We start from the raw sequence: 21,260 nt of genomic DNA, 5'->3' as shown, positions 1-21,260 counted from the left end.
ATGGAAATTGTTTGAGCAGCCCTTCAGCCATTCTCAGCGTTTACTGTAAAACCATGGCAAGGTTCAATGCTCTAGTCTAGACTTTTTACAAAACTATAACCTAGCAACCAATCAATAATCAATGCAAGGTCTTTCGTACTCTCAAGTGTTTCTCCGAATAAACAATATTTCTCCAGTATTGAATTCTTTTGGAAGGTTTCTAGTGTTCTTACCGTTAAACTTCACCCGGTAAACTAGTTAATGAATGTATACTTTCAGTGTAAAAATGGGCTCCCGATAATCTGTATAGGAATGTTTGTAATAAGGGTGTGGGAGAGAGAGAGGTACCTGGGTTTATTTACAGTATTTGTCAGGTGTTATTGCAAGTAGGAGACACTAGGGTACTTAGTGGTGTTACCTGGGACGGTAGAGCATACATATTTTAGACTTTTAGTCTTGTTCCCCTTTCTTAACAGAGGTATTCTTACTGCAACACATCCTTTAAGTCCTGATTTCAAGGGTGACCTTCATACTGTTGATTTGATGGACAACGACACCTGTGCCTTCTGCCAGTTCTGTTGTCAATTCAACGCTTGTCTTCTTTCTATTCCTTAAGGATATTATCTTCAAGTATTGCTCATCCTTGTTAGACAGCTCTTCCAGTCCTGGGTTTGTCAATTACAGATGATGTTTCTCTGTGCTTGTTGATGATGCTTCGGATACCACACCTTGAAAATCGAGTGATGCAAGCTATTTCACTCAATGTTTTTCCATCTTAATGCAAGTCAAGGTTGTTATAATAATAGAAATCACTACTGAAGGCTTTGAGTAAATTGTTGATGCGCATAATGCATCAGAGTAGAAAAATGCAACATATCTAATGCTTTTGCACAGCAGTGTATATGTATATATAAATATATATTTTAATAATAATAATATTAACCGAGTAGTGTAGAGCATTTTTATAACTATGAACAAAGTATGGATTAATTCACAAGAGGACTTTTTCAGAACTCCTGCACAAGTAAAAACTCTGCATGGCTGAAGGCTGGTTCACACTTCAATGGCATGGCAGGTGCTGAGGGTGATTTTGAATCTGTCTCAAGTCATGCTCTGTTTCTCAACCCTAGCTGTCTGCGTCGCACGACCGTCTCCCAGTGGTCACAAGACTGAAGCATGAGCAAGCCTTCAGAATACAAATGAAGATGGATCAGCAGGTGTACTCATGTCCTAACCTTTTACCTCTTGAGAACTGGGACCAAAAAACGCTATTTTAATTGCGATTGTTTTTAAGAGACTTGCTGAGCTCTATATTTGTTGATTGAACACACAATCTAAACTTGTATTTAGTGTTTAAAATCCAGTTTTGCAGCCCTTGTGAGATCAACACCTATTGGGAGAAGGCTCCCTAAACAAGACCAAAATGAAGCTGCTTGCATAGGCAGACAAGGACAGGAGTCAGTTTCTGATTCTATATTCCTTTGTGATAGCAATGCTTTTTGATTGTTGATGCTTTGCTTTTTGCTTTTTGCTCAATGTTTTTTGCTTACTGATTGTGAGCAGGGTCTTGTTACTGCTTCAAAGAGCAAAACAAGAATACATTTGACTAAAATTCCCTTTTGAAAGGTCCCACGTTGCAATTGAGAAGAACTGTACCTCTCAGACTGATGCCCTCTGTTACTAGGAGAGCCAATTCTTAATATATTTCCCTTGAAAAAAAAAAGCTCTGTAATTTATTTTCTCCTGTTCATCCTTCTAAAGCAGCGTTGTGATCACCTCTTTCATCTCACCCACCGCCATGAATTATGCATCGCCACGTTTGAAATCCGCGGAGCAGTCTCTTGTAGATAGACGGGTGTAGAGGAGGTTAATAGTCACACTTTCAGCTGAAGAGGGAGATTACGAAGATGAGAACTGTCACAGCATGCCCTTAGCTCCTCAACTCCGGGTGCTAGACCATTGTGGCACTCCAATTTATATCTTATACAATGTCAGGCTTTTGACAAGCAAGCATTGGTAAGCATTTCAAATGTGAAGTTTTAAAGAGAGATTCATCTGAAAGAAATCCCTTGATTCAAGGCGACGTCCCCTTTCATACAGCTCAAGTGTGCAGAAATCATTTTTGGGGGTTATATAACGTACAGGAGACGTGCACAAAATATCCACGGGTATTTACCGGTATCTAACATTTATGTATATTTAATATTCTATTATGTAATTTTTTTTAAAGCAAATGTATTTCTTTTCCTTCTGCTCTCAGATCATTGAAATATTGAAATACAACATGGCTCATTCAAACAGACCGTCTACCTTTTCCTTGATGTCCTTCTGATTTGAATCTGGCACTAACTTTCTACCGAAGGCGGAGTGGGAATCAATATAGCGCTTGTTGTTGTTTGGGGTCTGCCCTACTATTACTGGAAGATCGATATAACCACGCCCTAGAAGGTGGCAACAATGTGGGTCTATTATTATCATGACAAAATAATTCTGATAGACATAACCTTTCCAGCTTACCTTGTGAGTAAATAAAACATCACATATTTCCACTGGACCCACAAGTCCACAGTGCAACTCTTAACACATTTTCACATTCAAAACTGTTACAAAAGGATGGATTCCTTGTCCATAGAAACAGCAACTGAGTCCCACTGTAGTGCACTGTTCCTTCAAATGAACGATGCCTAACTTCCAGCCCTCTTACAGTACCTTAGTGCAATTGGCAGCTTTGGGCTCGAGGTCGTTGAGTGTCACCAGCTCTCTCAGAAGGCTGCTCTCTTGGTAGCCCCCCTTGACGCCGCGCAGCTTGAAGTAGGCCTGTGGCTTGAACAGGATGAGTCTGAGGTTGACAGCGAAGCCCGCCATGTCGATGGCGAACGGGCGGTGGGGGTCGAAGACCGTCTTCCAGCCGTAGACCTTCCCAGCAGCGTTCACCTTGGGGGACTCGTAGCGCAAGCCCCCCACGAATGCCACGGGCCACACTGACACCTTCCGCGTCGACCGCATCTGGAGAGTCAGGGGCGGGGAGATAAACAGGTTACAGGCTTGACTAGAAGAAGTATTAAACTAGTCATACTTCTCATTCTTAAAATCTCAAATGCTCCAATTCGTCCTGCTGAAACCTGTTCCTTGATTTCTTTCTTTCTTTTTCTAAGGCATGATGAATTATTACAGGGATTTTGTATATATGATCAAACTATGATGGGAGCGTTTAAAATCAGTTTTAGTGAAGTTTAAATGAAACAGGAGTGGTGTGTTAGAGTTGTGTGAGAGTCACAGTTCTGCCTGTCTAACTGCATGCTACGCTAAAACAAGCATACATGCCCTCACACTCATAGAAGTCTAAGTTATCTTACAAGCAACATGCCTCCATGCTGCATGTGCTCAGTGGTGCTTCGCAGTGCTGTTCGTGGGCGGAAGATCGCGCATGTGTCGTTGGTTTGTGTGAGCGAGTGAGAGAGATGTATAATGACAGCCATGGCACTCTCTTCCCCTACATCCATGAGATGAAGCAGCTGTGTAGATAATCATGTGGCTTTCAGTGGAAGACTGCTGACAATTACATTGTCATGGCCTCTTAACAGCGATCTTCTGCTTTGCTTGTAATATTTTGTGATCTTTTTCGGTATCATGTGTAGTCGATTTGCAGAGGATTTGTGGATGATGATATGCCTGTCTTCTATCTAAACCAGCTGCTGTAATATCGACTAAGGGGTTCATTTACTGAATACTTTACAGCTGGATTTTAAAAAAAAGCACATTACAGTACTGGGGAATCCCCATGGATAACATCAATTACTTATTTTTAGTCCAGGGTTAAATGATGTAAAAAAAAAAAAAAAAAATCCAACTGTGGCTTATTAACCCCTTGGCTCCTTGATAAGACTAAATGAGCTGTTTCCACGTCAGCCAGGCTCAAGTGGCCTCATGTTACCAGTCATACAGAGAGCAGTTATAAGCTACTGTACGTTTGTATGACTGAGCAAACGGAGGAGGAGGAGGAGGAGGGATCAGACCCAGGAGGCAATCTTGAAATGATACCTGTTCACGCAATCTATTTTACTGATCCAAACAGTGGTGGTGCTTGAAACCTTATTTCATTCTACATGATCATTCTAATAGGTGGGTCAATAAATGGGTGAAAAAAACCCAGCTGGATTCAAATTGATTTAAAGAGTGGAGATATTAAGATACAGCACTGTTTAGATCATTAATAAAAATACCCAAAGAAGGAATGTGTAACTGACACCGTTATTTGGTGGCAACTTCCTTCAATTGTTTTGTAGATGAAGTCACAGAGCTAGCAGCTGAAGATCAAGATTTGTATTCTAGAAACTCTGTGGGCGCCACAGGGAGGATTCAAGGAAACCTGGAAGAACAAACTACCCTCATTTAAATACCAGCAACCTAACAAACAGGCATCTCAGGAAAACAAGTGTTGGAACCGGGCAGCCTTCAAGGAAGTGCAGAGGTAAAATGTACAGCAGCTCGTTAGTTTGCCCCGTTAAAAGGATTGACACATTTTCCACTTCCCCGTCGTACTATAAAATAAAACGAAGCACACTTAACAAATTGCATTAAAGCCCGCGATTTAATAAGGACGGAACAACAAGCTGACAGGAAGTCAATAATCTCACTGTTTTCATTGGCAACATAAGCATTTTTTAAAAACACAATTTGAATAATTGATCAGTTCAGCTCTGTGGTGTACAGTTCTAAACAGAAAAATATGCATATTTGATGTGCCATTTTGATTTGCTCCTTTCAGAATGGAGGGGGTCTTATTAAAAATGATAGGACCAAACATCGTTTAGGATATAATTTGGACATAAGGGCCTTTTTATTCTGTGTCTGTGGTCTGAGCGACGCATGTGCTCTGAATAACACCGAGCTCACGCTGTTCCAGGCTACGAGGGCACAGATCCAAAGACAATTCCTGTTATATGGCTCTTAATAAAACATGGTGTAAGGCTGGCGTACAGAGCATGCATTTTGTATTTGAACTGTTCCCTGATATACTTGACAGGCTGCTCATTAAACCCTTAACAATAGAAAGTGCTGAGTGTACAGCATGGGGATCTGCAATAGCTTACTCCTCAGTTTGTGTTATCACTGAGAGGTGTCCAGAGTAGACACATAAGGCAAACGATTGTTCACTTTATCTGTGGCTAATTCAGGTTCCACTGGTAATAAAGCAGAGCTCCCTGATCACACAGTTGCAATCTAAGCTATGGCCAAAAGTTTTGCATCACCTAGAATTTTAGGATTGAGACATAATTTAAAAAAATCAAATAAATAAATAACTATATGAACATAATTTAGATCTCATATTTAACATTCTGTAATCAAATAAACTACAAAATGATATCACAAAAGTCTACCGGAAGCCATAATAGTAGTACAGCATTTCATGTCACATTTTTCAATTTTTGTCAGTTTTTCCTTAAGTATATGGAAAACTACAAAACGATGTGTAATTCAATATGTTAACATAACATTGTTCAGCAGGTTTCATTCGACTTTATGAAGCAAAATGAATTCATTCTATAGGGTGATGCTAAACTTTTGTGCCTTCGCTGTAGGCTTGTAGGTTTGCCGAACCTGCAGTTTTTCTTATGATAGGCTGCATCAATACATAGTAATTAAAATCCTGATTGATTCTGTTCACGTGAGCAGTTGTGTGGTTGCTTTACCCATGGGGTGAGATGGGGAGCGAGAGGGGTGACGTTTTCCAATACAGCCCCGTGGCTGCAGACACGGCTATCGATGGACTGATGTTATTAACACTGAATGGCTCCAGTTTGCTCCTGAGAGATCAGCTAACATGAGCCGCATTTTCAGATTGCAAAGTGGCTGTCATTAGTCTGTACCATTAAGATAAGTTGCATGCATGCGAATGTGCTAGTTACGTCAATGCGAGTTCAAAGCTGGCTAATGCTAGTTAAGAGTATCACGTTTAGCGTTCAGAAATCTGATGGACACGTCTTTCCTCATCTACTGATAGAATCCACTTTACCGGCCAATAAAACCTGGTGGAAGGTTAGGTAAAGAAAACGCAAGAGTGACCTTTTCTTAATGATTGCAGTGGAAGGGTAACGACAGCACCATAAACATGAAGAATGACATTATTATTTATTGGTTCTTTTACTTTAATGAGCACCATGTCTCAAAAGCACTAAAACCCACCCCTGTCCATATGGTGATAAAGGTGAAATTATAGATGGTTTTTAAATGGTGATTATAGGCCACGCGACCTTGTAAGTGTGCTTTTTCATGACTCCCTGGCTACTGTCTGTAATTGAGGTAAAGTAATAATTATGGATTCCAGGGCTTTCTGAAATTGGCAGCTCAGCTCTATTTGGCTTCTTTGACACATCATGCTGACTACCCGCCCACGGGGAAATGCAGATTCAAATAATCTGTTCCCTGCATCAGCTGAGACGCATCAGACCCTGTTACCCTCCTAATCTGGGATACTTAATAAGGGGGGAGCAGAAAATCCAGTCCGCTGGATTTATAGATTTGTATTCATGTCATTTAAATGCCTTACTTGCTCAATTTTTAACTGCAGTATACGCCTTTTAAGATGACTTTTTAACATTTTACACCATGTACGAGAAATCAATTAGGAATCACTGTTAAGGGTTTGACAAGATTTGGTTCAGTAACACTTTATATTAAGTGTCTCTAATTACCGTGTATTTACATAGTAGTTACTTAGTAAATACATGCGTGTTACACATAATTGCAATGTTATTATGCACAATCACAATGTAGTTAATGTGTAAATCTTTTTGCATGATATATGTAAGTACACAGTTGTATCAGAAAGGGGTTAAATTGTGCAAAAAACAATTACACATTAAGTCCATTGTAACTATGCATAATAACATTGTAATTATCTACTAAGTAACTACTATGTATTAGAGACACAATGCGAAGTGTTTCCCAAGATTCCAGTTTCATCTTGTGTATAGATGTCATCTGGTGCATTGAACATAGAACATAATTCCTATAAAGGTAAAACAACAGCACTTACTTGTTTTTAAATAGTAGTCCCTGAGTACAACCTTTGTTGTAGGGGGGGTTTATAAAACATTATTATGGCATGTGTAATGTACTAGGGTATCTTATTATAGCAGACATCATTCCACGGTCCCCTTTCTCAAATGCCACGTCATTACATCTCTTGTTGTATTTAAGCACCATACAGCTATAGAGCTTTGTGTCTGAAACTGGAGACCCACCTCCTCAAACACCTCCAGGCTGTACGTATTGTCATCATCTGCAAAGTAGACGATCGCGGGTAGGGACTGGTTGGCGTTGCAGGTCTCTCGTAGCCAACGCAAGGCCAGGTTCCTCTGCATGGTGCCGCGGGGAATGCGAGGGTCCCTCATGTCGCCCCTCAGCTTGTAGTTCCTGGGCGTCTCCACGTTCAAGTGCGTGTAGTTGAGGCCCGTCTCGTGGAGCAGCCGGGTCACAAGCGCTGTCCTCCTCTGGGAATCCTCCACCAGGATCCAGTGCAGGTTGGTCACATGGAGGAATGTGTTGGCCAGCCGTGTCAGCTCCGCCTTCTGCACCGGGCGGCTGTACGTGGGCGTGATGACGTGGATGGTGGGCAGCACGTCCGACCAGGGCGGGGGCCTGGTGTAGACATACTCAGTCCGCACCACCTCCACTATATCCTTGTCCGAGGAGCAATACTCCTTCGAGTCAGAGCCCTGGCCCGTGTCCCGACGGGCGTCACTTCCATCATCTGCAAAAACCGAAGGCAATTAACGCGTTAACACACAGACCGCTGCCCTGTATTCCACACTGTGACCAACAAAGTCTTGTACCTGCTAGTTGGTGCCGTCGTACCCCAAGCCTCTCTGGCATGATAAACAATTCTTTTACTAGGTGATGACATGCTGTGGGGGGGAAAGCATGATCTATAAATGTATACTCAGCATACTCTAAACACATCTTAAACTATAAATGTACTGGCATGGCTAGCGACAGCATACTCTAAACACATCTTAAACTATAAATGTACTGGCACGGCTAGCGACAGCATACTACACACATCTTAAACGTTTTCGAAACAGGTGCAGTAAATAGATGCATCATGATTGGGCTATGAAACCAAAGGAGAGCTTCTTGAATTTACTGTAATTGCTGAGCGTTTACTGGGGTTTTAACTATCTAAACAGTGGTGGGTCTATATACTGGCACATTGAAACTCCTAAACTTGTTATATCATTGTACAACTCTTTCCACCGTTGCTGCATTGTAACTACACAGCCTTCTGTATAATTACTGTGTTATTACAGTGTATTGTGGGATACTTAGTGTAATGTATTCTCCAAAACTGTATCCTTTCAACACATTACATACCACAACCATTATCCTTTTTTTACCAGTTTTTTTAAAACTGATTACTGGTGTGGTTCTGAATCAGGACCACTTTGCAATATTTGTTCCAACTCATTTGTCATTTCTGATGATTATGTTGTTGCCTGTTAATGGTTATTTAGTGGTATTATAATGGTACTTTTCTGTAAGGGTATTTTCATTGTAATCTGTGTATGGCTGTAATTAAAAGATCTCAAACAATAAGGCTTATGTTGAGATTCTCTGGCTGCATTGGTTTGAACAGATCTGTGAATTGATCTGTGAATGAGCTTCTTCAGAATTATATCAGCTCAACATTTTTTTAACATTGCTGGGGTCCATTCAGTTGATCTAAACAATGGCAATACTGAACACACCTGCAGTAAACAGAAAGGTCTTGAAAAATATCTTTCGGAGATTTAAAACTATGGACTTTGTCCTTCAAACGTATCTTAAACAAAAACAAACAAAAAAAAATCAATACAGCTGTCTTTTTAATTAATTGGATAGACCCAGAAAAAAAAGAATGTGACATGCCAATGAAAATCAAGAGGTGTTGAATCAGTTCAGCTCTTACCCTTTCGGATTGCTAGCAGCGGGGCAATGGCGTTTTGGTGCCAGACTGTGATCAGTAAAGTCCAGGGTAACACTATCAACACGATGGCCAGGATATCTCTTCTCTTCGGCATCTCCAGGGCTGGACCTAAACCTCTTCATTACCTGGAACAGCAAAGCAAAGCAATCACACTCAAACGGAAGTAGGGCTGTATTGGTATCATGGTAAAAGTGGCTTATCTCACTGCATTTCATGGTCTAAAAATAAGTATTTCAAGATATTTCAAGATTAAATATAATATTTATTAACGCAGGAAAAAAAATAGCGCTGTCACATTCAAAATGAATTTTCTCTAGAGGTATTATACAACAAATGTTCCTGACTGTTGAAATGCTTACCTGAATGCTAAGTTGTAGATGATTTCGTTTTTATGTACAACTTTTAAAGACATTCTAATTTCACCATCAGCGAATTATCAAGCCAGATATAAATGCATTTATAAATAACAACAGACACGTGGAATGTGCCCTTCCTGTACTGGACAGAGCGATCATTAGCAGAAATATATCCCATCTTTGATGCAGCTGGTGTCTTTTTCGTTGAAGACATTCTAAAGAAATTGCGCAGTGTGTTCAATCATTTACCGGAAGCAAACTAAACCGACTGCCAGGTTCATAAATGCAGTGTAACAGGTAGTGTGTCACGAAGGGAAATGTTTGCTGTATTTATTTTTAAGTGAAAAAACAAATGTTTATGTACATTTACCCTATTATTTCAGAATTGGGAATTTTTACGAGGAACTACATATTACACGGCAATCGTGAAATCTGTGATAACTGTGAAAGAGATACAGTATTTCCCCTAAGTGTCCACTCTGATATTTCCTTACCTATGGTTATAACCTGTTCATGGCAGCACCAAGGATAGACAGTGCAGGGGCTGCACATAGAGGTCTAGAGATAAGAAGAGGAGCTGCAAGAGGACTCAACAGGCCATCATCCATCAAGGGAAATCATGAGTGAGCACTAATGCTACTGCACTATGATACAGTTCCTGGCCTCCCCAATGAGATCCTGAAAAAAAGAAAAGGGGCAACTCCTTAAACAATGGGTTTCCAAGCAGTCCTTCTGACCAGCAAGGTGCTGTAAACAGTACTGTACCTACAACATATATCAAAGCAATTAGAAAATGGATCAAAGATTTCCTTTAACCTGACTGATCAATACAGTACGAGTTCATTAATCTCTGGTAAAGGACCTCGAATGTTATCGCTCAAACTGTGTTTAATCACTGATCCAAATCAATCACCGGAACATACTTTCATACAGTATTCATGTATTTCCAAAAATTCTGTTCTTTTTTCTTTTTTCAATAAACAGAGCACTATTTTCTGCCTTAATTTCTATAACAATCGGAATGGTGGTTTGAATTGAAGCAGCATTTACAGTTACGGTCACCTGAACTATACAGTCTAATGCCTTTTCCATTCCTTATTTGATTATTTTAGCAATAGCTTATGGGAAGATGGTAAAAACTGTACTGTATCTCTGTCTATAGTTGTAAATCATATAGTATTCAATAGATGTTGTATTGTTATTATTTATTGATATTATCATTAGTATATTTCTTTTCTGTTATTTTGTAATTGTTACTACTTCTTGACATTGAATACTTCTTTCTGTTTTAACTGACCTGTAAAGCGCTTCGAGATACTGTAGTATGAAAGCTGCTACATAAATAAAATACATTTACATTTAAATATAAAATTAAACCAGATGAATTACAAATAATTCAAGAAACTTGAAAAACAGTACATTTATAAAAAAAAAATTATGCAGAAAGACTACGTCTGGAAATGAGAACTCGTCAGATTCAATGAAATGAATTCTTGATTAAAAAAAGATAAACCCTGAGAGTGGTCTCTTTGAGATTAAAGGACTTTGTCATTCCTTATCTTCCTGGGATTCTTTGCATCTCAGTAAAGCTGTGAAAATGAAGATAAGCTCAACAAGAAGCCCTTTTGGGTAACACTTTATATTCAGTGCCTCGAAATACTTTGTATCTGCATAGTAGTTACGGTAGCTCTTTAGTTTAGGGATCTGATATAAGTGATTATAAACAATCCATAAACATGTTATTAATTATGCTATTAGCAATTATAGAATATGATTAGAAATAATAAGACTATTAGTATGCAATTTGGTAACACTGTATATTAAGGTGCTGCTTATTAGCATTTTATAAATATTTTATATATGCTTAATAACTATGCTATAGAGCATTAATAAAGCAGTATTGATGGTTTATAACCATTTATAAAACATTAATAAGCAACACCTTAATATAAAGTGTTACCATACACTTGCAATTTTTGGCTATTGTTTATAATTGCTTATAACGGATTTAGTCTGTCTGTCTGTCTGTCTTTTCAGGTCTGTTTGTCTTTCTATGCCTCTGTGTCTGTCTTTATATGTTTGTCTCACCAATTGTTTGAGGTTACTTTGTTTTTGCAATACAGTTATTATACACTTTTGCCATTCTATCTATCTATCTATCTATCTATCTATCTATCTATCTATCTATCTATCTATCTATCTATCTATCTATCTATATTTGCTATTGTTTATAACCATTTATAACGGATCCCTAAACTTAAGTGTTACCGTAGTTACAATGTACTTAATGTGTACGGTTTTTTTTGCATGATATAACCCTAAGCCTAATTCTAACCTTAACCCTTAACCCAACTCTAAACCTAACCCTTTTCTGATACATTTGTGTACTTCCATATATCGTGCAAAACGATTTACATGTTAAGTACATTGTAACTATCCATAATAACATTGTAATATGTACAAGTACACATGCATTCACTAAGTAACTACTATGTAAATACACCGTAGTTAGAGACACTTAATATAAAGTGCTGTCCACTTTTCTACAGGCAACATCAATGTGTGAATCCATAACCTGCTGAATGCATTGCGGAGGTTAACGTCACCCCACGACTACCCTGTTGCATGTTTAGTTCAATCTAAATAGTTTGACTGACTAGTGGTGTAGTATAGAATACACAAGTTCAATAAGAAGCCCCAAACAGGGCTGGAGTAGGAGTGGAAGGAGCAATAAGATCCTCCAACTCTGAAGACGTGTTTAACACCTGATCCTGTGGGCAGCAGAGCCTTTGTGCTTCCATTCATTGACCTCTGCATGGAAATCAGCAGCAAGCGAATTCAATCTGACTCTAATTGCCAGCTGCTTGAAAACAGAGCCACTTGTTTCGGCACAGAGGAAAGGGGCTGCTTAAATTGCGCTCAGCCTTTATTCATGAGCACCTGGTTAGGGTTTGAGTGTCTATAATGTGATTATAACAGAAGAATCAAATAATAGACAACAAAGGTAGCCTCTGCTATCCAGCCCTGCCTCTCAAGGTCCCTCTAGCTAATTATTCTTTTCTCCTGTGTCGACGAGCAGGAACAGGAAACTCAATCTTCTACACTATTCTGCTGGAAACATTTGTCTTACAAAAGAGAAGTTTCCAGTCCAGACCTTTCTGGCCAATTTCTCCAGACTCCATTGGAAGGGCGCATCCATTGGAAGGTCTACCTGTTGCCAAAGATGGAGGTGGTTATTAAATTATTAGGTTCAATTTTCCAGCCCTAATTCATTTTCTAAAAATAAACTTTTCAAACCAACACTGGGCCTTCTTATGCGCTGCCTTTATTAATCTTTTGATGCAACAGTATAAAATAAAAATGACCTTTTTCCAGTCACGCTATTAGGAAGCGGCTCGGTACCTAAAATTATTAAAAAGAATATGCAAGCCATTACATTAGGGAGAGACACATTGCTTGAAGCTCGTGCACTAGAAGGTTATTTTGCTGTAAAAAAAAAAACAACAACAGGTTTTCACTTGATCTGTTGTACATGTCAATTTCCAAACTGAACTTTAACCTTAAGGGAGGGCAAAGGTCTTATTAGAAAATAGGCTTGTAACCTTCAGTGGCTCATTGCTGAAACAAAAGGGGTAGGTTCCTGCTAAGACAAACATTTCACACATATGGTTTTTCATGAAAAAAAACGTTTTACAAAGAATTGTCAGATGGAATGCCTTTTCTTCATAAGCCAACTCAAATACTCATAGACATGCAGCCATCAATGCACCTTCTCCCGTAAATAAATAAATAAAAACAGGGATGTGTCATTCCTCAGCTGTCCTTCCTTGACGGTTCCCACTGGCTGATGTGTTGACATTCCGACTGTGGGATGCGGCTGAGGAGTTTGTGAATCTTCCGAAGGGACAGCCTAAGCCCTTCTTATACAGATAAGAGGACAAGTGGGTGCAATGCGTTGCCAAGCATGAAGTGTTCTGCAAGGCGGTTAACGCTGGATTAGAGAGGCACTGGAAGGTCAAGCCACAGGCTGGGTTCATTTAGCCGAGACACCAGCCTAACAAGGAATTCTCCAAGGCGGTGCTGTTTCAATCCTTTTTGGGTCATTTTGAATTTGTTTTAATTTTGCATGTGTGTTTTATGTAAAATCTCTGGTTTGAATCTAAAATCAGTGGTAATGTGAATAAGGTAAGGTTGGTACAAGGTGAAGAAAAAACAGACAGCCCTTTGTAATTAGTTTCTTGCATTGAAGCAGAGTAAGAGATTGTTTAATTAACAGCATTTTAGCGCTGCATTTTAGAAGATGTAGCAGTGACAGCATGGATATTTGGCCCACAGAGTACTTTCAAAGGAGGGGAAGTTGGAAGTGTGTGTTTCTACTGCCTTTGGGGAATGTACAGTAAACATATTGATCTGCACACAGAAGACTTAACTATAGAAAACACCAAGACATTACACGGCACACTGTGGGACACTGCCGTGTTAAAACAAGATTATTATTATTTTTTTTTAACAGAGGATTTCTTTTTACATTTAGAGGATGGGTCCGGTGTGCCTCCTAGTGATTGAGTATTCAACACACACACACACACACACACACACAAACAAACACACACACACACACACACACACACACACACAGACTCACACACAGACACACACACAGACATACAGACACACTGACCCGAGTAACGAGGTAGACAGATCTGGAAGAGATAAACACAGTCCGATATAGACCTGTGCCATGGATCTGAAATCGAATCCCACACTCTATAGCTCCTCCATCTATCACCCTGCTGCCCTGTGCATGCTGTAGAACACTAATCTTGTCTTAATGTTATTAACATCAGCAAAGGCACAGGGGATTAAAGCAACTCTTTCGATACTCAGGGTTATATAAAAATGTATTGGGCACCATGTTGGTAAAGATAAGTGATAAGTGATGTTCTTTTTTTGTTTTATGCAGTGCTGGCACTGAATAATTGATCTATGTTATTTGGTACTTTTTAAAACCATAACTGAAATGTACTTAAGTCAAGAATACATCTGCCAAAATGTTTGTCTACTTGACTTAGAATTAAGAAGCGTATTAAGGTATTGATCAACAATGGACCTGCTGGTCAGCAGTTAGTTAGAGCAAAACTGAATATAACACAGTGAAAGCTTGTATCTCTAGAAACGTTTTTAATAGATGAACAACTCAACAAAAGTGATACAATGAAACTTAAACCTGCAGTTGGTGAGTACTGGGGTAAAGTAAGCAAACCAGTGGCCCATTCACTTGAACCGACCTGCACACCAGTACAGAACTTTCCATTCGTCCTGCACACCAGTACAGAACTTTCCATTCGTCAGCTATTGGCTTTGTCGGCTGGAGTATAGGCCTACATTGGATTCCTAACTTTTATGCTGGGATCCATGACATTGGACAATTTATTCCTGTTTAATAAGTTAATAAAAACCTGCAAGTGCCTTTACAAGAGCCATGATTTAGAAGGGGATTGCTTTTGGAAAGTTAAGGAAGCCATTTGTGCTAAGCAGTTTTCTTGATTGATCAGCGCTGCACTGTCTTGTGAGAAGCAGCCTCTGCACTGATGGGAGATTAAAAGCCCTTTTTCAGTGGTGTCTCATTCTGAACCGATAGCAGGAAAGGCCTCCTGTCAACTACTTTGAATTGGATTTATTTCTAGATCCCCTGAAAGCCTTTAGTCAAGCGGCAGGTAGCTAAGGAATGAAAAAAAAAAAAATCCCTGAGTGACAGAAGTGGCTGTTCTTCAATTTTACATTTGCGTGGCATTGAATGAGATGCATTGGGACTGGAACGGCATAGCTGTCAAATGTAGCTCTTTGTACTACATTATGATGCTCTCTCTCTCTCTCTCTCTCCAATGGGGTCCCAACACCCAACGCTAAAAATCTGAATTCTACAGGTAATTATTGTTTACTGTTTGTGATGAAATAATGTGTTGCTGCGTTCTACAGTAGAATAGACTCTATCATGATAGACAGACTGATAGATATACTGTGTTGTTATTCTCAGAATACTGTGAATGATGTCTTAATAGGAATACTTGAAAGAAATGCAAACTCAACTACAAACTAAAACATCCTAGGGGACTCACAAACTAATCTATCAGCAGAAATAAGTGTGTGTGTGTGTGTGTGTGTGTGTGTGTGTGTGTGCGTGCGTGCGTGCACACAAGTCAACAGTGTAAATCCATACACGAAGAAAATATAAATTGCAAACAAGACATATTCACAATATGTAGAAACCTACTTTTTTGTCTGAGGTTCCATCAACATGAAAAAAAAATTGCATTTCAATATTTTTAATGAGGAAACCTGAATGAAATGTGCAATCTATGCAAAAGGACTCCCAGAAGTCTGTAACGGTAATTATAGGGCTGTACAAAACATAATAGTGAATTCAATCATAAATAATTAAACCGAGGGGAATGCACATTGTGAGCTGGGACTTTCTTTCAGTTACAGCTCTGGAGAAGGAGGTACAATAAAGGGACACTGATATTTTCTCTGGCCAACAGACCTGGCCCTTTCTGAGGAGAGGATTTGTACTTTTATTTATTTGTTTGTGGTTTTTGTTTGAAATTCCAGTAATAACAAGCACTGGTCTGTCCTACTCAGAGCTGGCTGTGTGCTGGTTTTTAACTGGTCAGGTCGGTTGAAGCTGGTATATGAAAACATGAGTCAATTTGAAAGGTGAATTGGGTTAGAACATGCTGCTAACTAAATTTATATTCTTCTGTAACACTTTACATGAAGTGCCTCTAATTACTGTGTATTTACATAGCAGTTAGTGAGTAAATACATGTGTAACCCAAGACACTACTTCAAATTTAGCACAGAGAAGAACAAGAGGGCATACAGGTAGTGGACAAAAAAATGGAAACACCAATGTAAAGTCACTTAATAGGGCATTGGGCCACTATGGTATCCCGCTCTGTGGAGTTCTCGACGGACTGTTTTTGATGAAACTGGCTGCTTGCGCCCCAGGTTGAAATTTGCAGTCAATTGATCTGCAGTTGCTCACCTGTTTTGCCTTGCTGTTCGAATTAATGCACAGATATCATGATCCTGGAGTATGCGCTTTCGCCCACTGTTGCCCTTTGCTGATGATGTCTTTCCCTTGGAGTTCCATGCCGACATCACCGTTGCTCGTGAAACATCAGCAAGTTGAGCTGTCTTGGTCACTGAAGCTCCTGCCAAACGTGCCCCAAAAATCACCCCTCTTTCAAAGTCACTGAGGTCTCCTCTTGCAGCCATGCTAGCCATAATTATAGGCAACCAGGCCTGTCCAGCATTTTTATACATGACCCTAAGCATGCTGGAATGTTATTTGCTTAATTAACGCATGAGCCACATCTGTGTGGAAGCCCTTGCTTTCAATATACTTGGTGTCCCTCATTTATCCAGGTGTTTCCATTTATTTGTCCACTACCTGTACATGCAAGCTGAATAGAACACAGAGGTATAAATGCATGGACTAGCCTACCAGGTGAAGTAGTAGGATCTAAAACACTGGGAACATTTTAAAAAGGACTAGATTCAGTGCTTTTAAATTAGTTCTCCCCCAGTAGGGGAGAATGGTGTGCTAACCAGGGATGAGACTTGATGGGCCGAATTGGCCTTTTCTCATTCTCAAACTTTTCTTATGTTCTTACAGTATGTTCTAAATGTTTTTATTTTTAAGTCTTGGCAACTTCTCATACCCCGAAGAGTTCACGATAACAAATAAATAAAAAAACATTGGGACTGAAATGGATATGTATGAACTTTTATTAAAGACAACCTGTTTATATAAGGATCACCTGTCCAATGTTACAACTCTGATGAGCGGAACTGAACCCCTATGGAATTTATACCAGGCAAATAGACGCAATAATGAACCCTGGAACGCTTCCTAACGAAGAACTGTAGTGCAAATTCGATGAGTTTTGTTCGGTTTTGTTGGAGAGTTCAGTCACAGCACGTTTCACTCCTGTGGGAGCAAGAGAATCACAGAACATATGGATTTCCATGTTGAAAGGCATCACACTGCAGGAAAGCAAGAGGATCACAAAGCTTTTGTTCAGGCACTTCTTTAGAGGGAAGTTAAGCTGGCACATCTGAATCAGGCAGCTTGTGATTGCCACACAGCGAGTGTCCGGCACAGAGAGCTTTGTGGAAAAAGATGTATTAGAAATGAATGTGAAAAAAAAGAGAATTGAAAAAATCACTCCAAAGCACTACTTTTAACTCAATAGCAACCTTCTTAAAAATGCCTCCTTTTAGCCCAAACACTAACTAGTATTATATTGCAGGGTTAATGTATATCACGGGAGAGTAAAATGTATTGGTTGAAATGACTGAAGAGATAAAGCAGGTGCAGAAATGTATGGGATGAAATATGGTATACAATTAACCACTGTCCTTGTTAAAAAAGATTGGTTAGCTGTGGGTTGCACTTGAATGGAGTAACAGCTAATGGGATAAATTCTATTGATAATTAGTAAGATAACAGAAACAGACTGTAGTCACGTATGTTCTAAACCCATATGGTATAAATATCAGGCATGGAGGCGACACAGACAGAGAAATCTCTAATACCTCCATCAGTGACCATCAGTGAATCAGTCTGAGGGCTCTCTTCGGGGATTCAGATCATCTGATCCTTTCTCTGTTAATACTAGTGGCATGTATTGTATCTAAACAATAACGTTTAATGTGGAATGTAATGTGGGTACAATTCTGAAACACGGTCCGGTCTCATCCTTATAGCGTAACAAAGCAGTTCATTCCCATGTTTACCTTAACTCTGTGGCACCTTACAATAGTTTATATTCATGAAAAATCCAGACTTTGAAAATAAAACAAGTGCCATGTCTCATGTGTAATTCTAGTTCAGCCAAAAGAAAAAGAAAAAATCCATTGTGTTTTTCTTATTTTAATTCCAAGGCAATGTTTGACATTGCTTTTCCCAATTATAGATGTGGAGATTATATTTTCTCACCTACTACACAAAGTAAATGTGTTTTTAATAATACACAGTGATTCAGGATTTACCCCCCACAAACGGCACAGCTCCTGACAATTATTTAACTTTGAAGGTTTTCATTTGTTTCTTGGAGTCTAGTCAGCGAAATAAAACTGCGGTATTCGTTTTCAGGGTTTCTAATAATACCTCATTCATTGACCCCTATAACACAACTGTATGTATCTGTGTTAAAGTGGTGTGCGGTCAAGGCCAGCCAGTGGCAGAAATAGCAAAGACCGAAGCAGATGACTGCAATTCCGCGCTTTTGCGCACTTTTATTAATTAATGAAAAAAAGGTTTAAATAACCAAACCAAGCAGTTACCCATCAAAAGAAACCAACTCTATCTCCCTCTGTGAGAATGAAGCTAAACTCATAAGGAGATACGTTCTCCTTAACTCTGTCTTATTCTAACTGTGGGGGGAAGCCTTTTACCGCCAATAAATATTTAGACCTTGTAAATGACCTCTTGTTCTCACGACATGATCCAAACCAGCACCCAGGCTGCAGATATCTCGGTGCTGCTGCTCTCAGCCTTTCTCCTGAACTGAACTCTCCTGCTTGGGTCTTTTTAAAGAGTGTGGTGATCATGGCAAATGAAGTGACATTTATCCCAAGGCTGGGACAAAAATCATCTACAGAACTTTTTGTATTAGTTTTTATTTAATGCAGCAGCACTTTGGAGTCTGCAGCTTCAAGAAGTACTGTAATGAATTGCATTAGCTGTACTGTATCTGTCACATCAATTTTCTCTTAACTGCTACATAAGTGCATCTGTAATGAAACATGAAACATTAAAAAAAGATAACTAAAGCAATGTTTAGGAGTTCCAAATGTACCTTCCACTCTCAACAGTTTTCTAAAAATATGCCTGGGCTGTGTTAGTGTTTAACAATAAAAAAATAAAATAAATAAATAAATAAGTTATTGCCAGCTTTGGATTAGGAACTCCAATGAGTTCTATTTATCACTGTTTGTGTTATAATTGAACCCAGAATACAGAGGACTCTGTTGTTCAGTAGATAGCAATGGTTCTATAAAGAATTTAAACAAGTTCCAGAACAACCACAAGGATCCACAATGTTCTAGATTGGACACACCGGAACCCTCGTTTGTAGGAATATGCTAAAGGTAACAAAGCCCAGAGAATTAGCAGGAAGTGAAGTGTGTTTGGCTAGGCAAAGGCGTGATATTTATTGATTCCAACCGCAGGATACAGCAGACATAAAAACATATTTAAACTGCAGTGGCAAGCAGGTAATAAAGAGCCAGCTCAAACCTTTGGGCACTGAAAGAGAGCCCTTTAATGTAGCTTTGCCTGTTATCGATGCATCATCTTAATACAAGGGCCTGTTTACTCAACAAGCCATTACGCGTGACAAAGTGGGTTCATCAATGAAACATTCCCGTGCAAAAAGGTGAAACCGCAAACTATAATTGCATATTGCACAGGAGAGAATAGGTTGCATACTGAGATGAGAGGACGGCATAACGATGCTGAAGTTGCAGTGTAATTGATCACTCTGGTTAGATGTAGCGGTACAGAGTTGTTCCTGAGGTTTTCATAACATTTGTGATAGGCAATGTGATCTAACTGAGCCTACTGTATAATGCTCTATTATATCGAATTCAGGGTTTACATTTTAGGCTAACACTTGACATTAAGTGTCTCTAACTCCTGTGTATTTACATAGCATTACTTAGTAAATGCATGTGTACTTACATGTAATTACAATGTTATTATGTATAGTTGTACTTAATGTGTAAATCTTTTGGCATAATATATGTAAGTAGACAATTGAATCAGAAAAGGGTTAGGGTTAGGTTTAGAGTTAGGGTTATACACATTAAGTACATTGTAACTATGCATAATAACATTGTAATTAACTTCATGTTCTACATACAGAAATTGCCTATTCAGAACCAAGAAACAACCATGCAATACCATGAATAAAGTGAAAGTACTAAAACTGAGACCACAAATTACCTTTGGGCTTCACCTTTGGGAGGCAGTGAGGTCCAGTGGTTAAAGTCCAGGGATTGTAACCAGAAGGTCACCGGTTCAAATCCCACCTCTGCCACTGACTGACTCACTGTGTGACACTGAGCAAGTCACTTCACCTCCTTGTGCTCCATCCTGCGGATGGGATGTTAAATCAATGTCCTATTGTAAGTGACTCTGCATAAAATGCACAGTTCACAGCCTACCTCTGTAAAGCGCTTTGTGATGGTGGTCCACTATGAAAGGCGCTATATAAAAATAAAGAGTCAGCACACTGCAAGAAACAGCACACTCAGATATAGAATAGCATTGTCATAAATTCTTAATGCAGGATTTTCAATTGCCATTCCCTAAGCAGTACTGTATTTAGAATCCCTGCAACCTTCATTTTTCCCAGCAATTCTCTCGATCTTGGTGGCAATCCCAGCTCCTGTCCTGGGATGCTGTAAGCTGCAGAAAAAGCGTAAAAAGACCGAAATAACTCCAGGGGTGGCACTGCGCGGGCTCCCAATGTGAGCCCATCACTCCTGGCTTAGGACTAAGCCATTAAATACTCCAGGGACTGAACAACACTAATAAGCTCCTCTGGGATAACAAAAAATAATAAGCCACAATTGCTACAATTGTACCCATGAGCTATAAATTGCAATTGGAGATGGCATTTTTCCTTTGAATTTGAAAGCAGGTTAGGGTAGGGGCGATCACACTGAATCCTGACTGCTTAACTATGCATTTATTATGCAAATGCTGACATATAAATAACAAGCTGCTACCCTATATAAATGAGTGATATAATGTAGTTATGAGCATGTTCTTAATTAGAGTGCCATTGCTGCTGTTTATTAAATCATTTGAAAATACTGCCCCAGACCCCAGAAGAAATTCCTCCCCTGACATAAATGCTCATAATACTCATTACTACTAT

At 39.3% G+C, this 21,260-nt stretch overlaps 1 protein-coding gene across 2 annotated transcripts in view; it reads right to left on the bottom strand.

The window, feature by feature from the left end:
* Nucleotides 1-947: 947 nt before the first annotated feature.
* The window catches only part of LOC117966683 (galactosylgalactosylxylosylprotein 3-beta-glucuronosyltransferase 1), a 46,643-nt gene continuing 26,330 nt past the window's right edge, over nt 948-21,260 (bottom strand). Inside the window, exons 3-6 of one of the 2 annotated variants that reach the window (XM_059009852.1) lie at nt 9,798-9,981; nt 8,930-9,072; nt 7,227-7,735; nt 950-2,985 (exon numbers count right to left, since the gene is read on the bottom strand). In XM_059009852.1, the coding sequence (XP_058865835.1) occupies nt 2,680-2,985; nt 7,227-7,735; nt 8,930-9,041 (927 nt within the window). In that variant the 5' untranslated portion in view covers nt 9,042-9,072; nt 9,798-9,981 and the 3' untranslated portion in view covers nt 950-2,679. Of the gene's footprint in view, nt 2,986-7,226; nt 7,736-8,929; nt 9,073-9,797; nt 9,982-21,260 lie in introns of those variants that run through there. The other variant, XM_059009853.1, reaches the window with a different exon arrangement.

The sequence above is a fragment of the Acipenser ruthenus genome, chromosome 39 (assembly GCF_902713425.1).
Source record: "Acipenser ruthenus chromosome 39, fAciRut3.2 maternal haplotype, whole genome shotgun sequence".
NCBI lineage: Eukaryota > Metazoa > Chordata > Actinopteri > Acipenseriformes > Acipenseridae > Acipenser > Acipenser ruthenus.
Note: the sequence above shows the minus strand (reverse complement) of the source record. Positions and strands in the feature narration are given on the sequence as shown.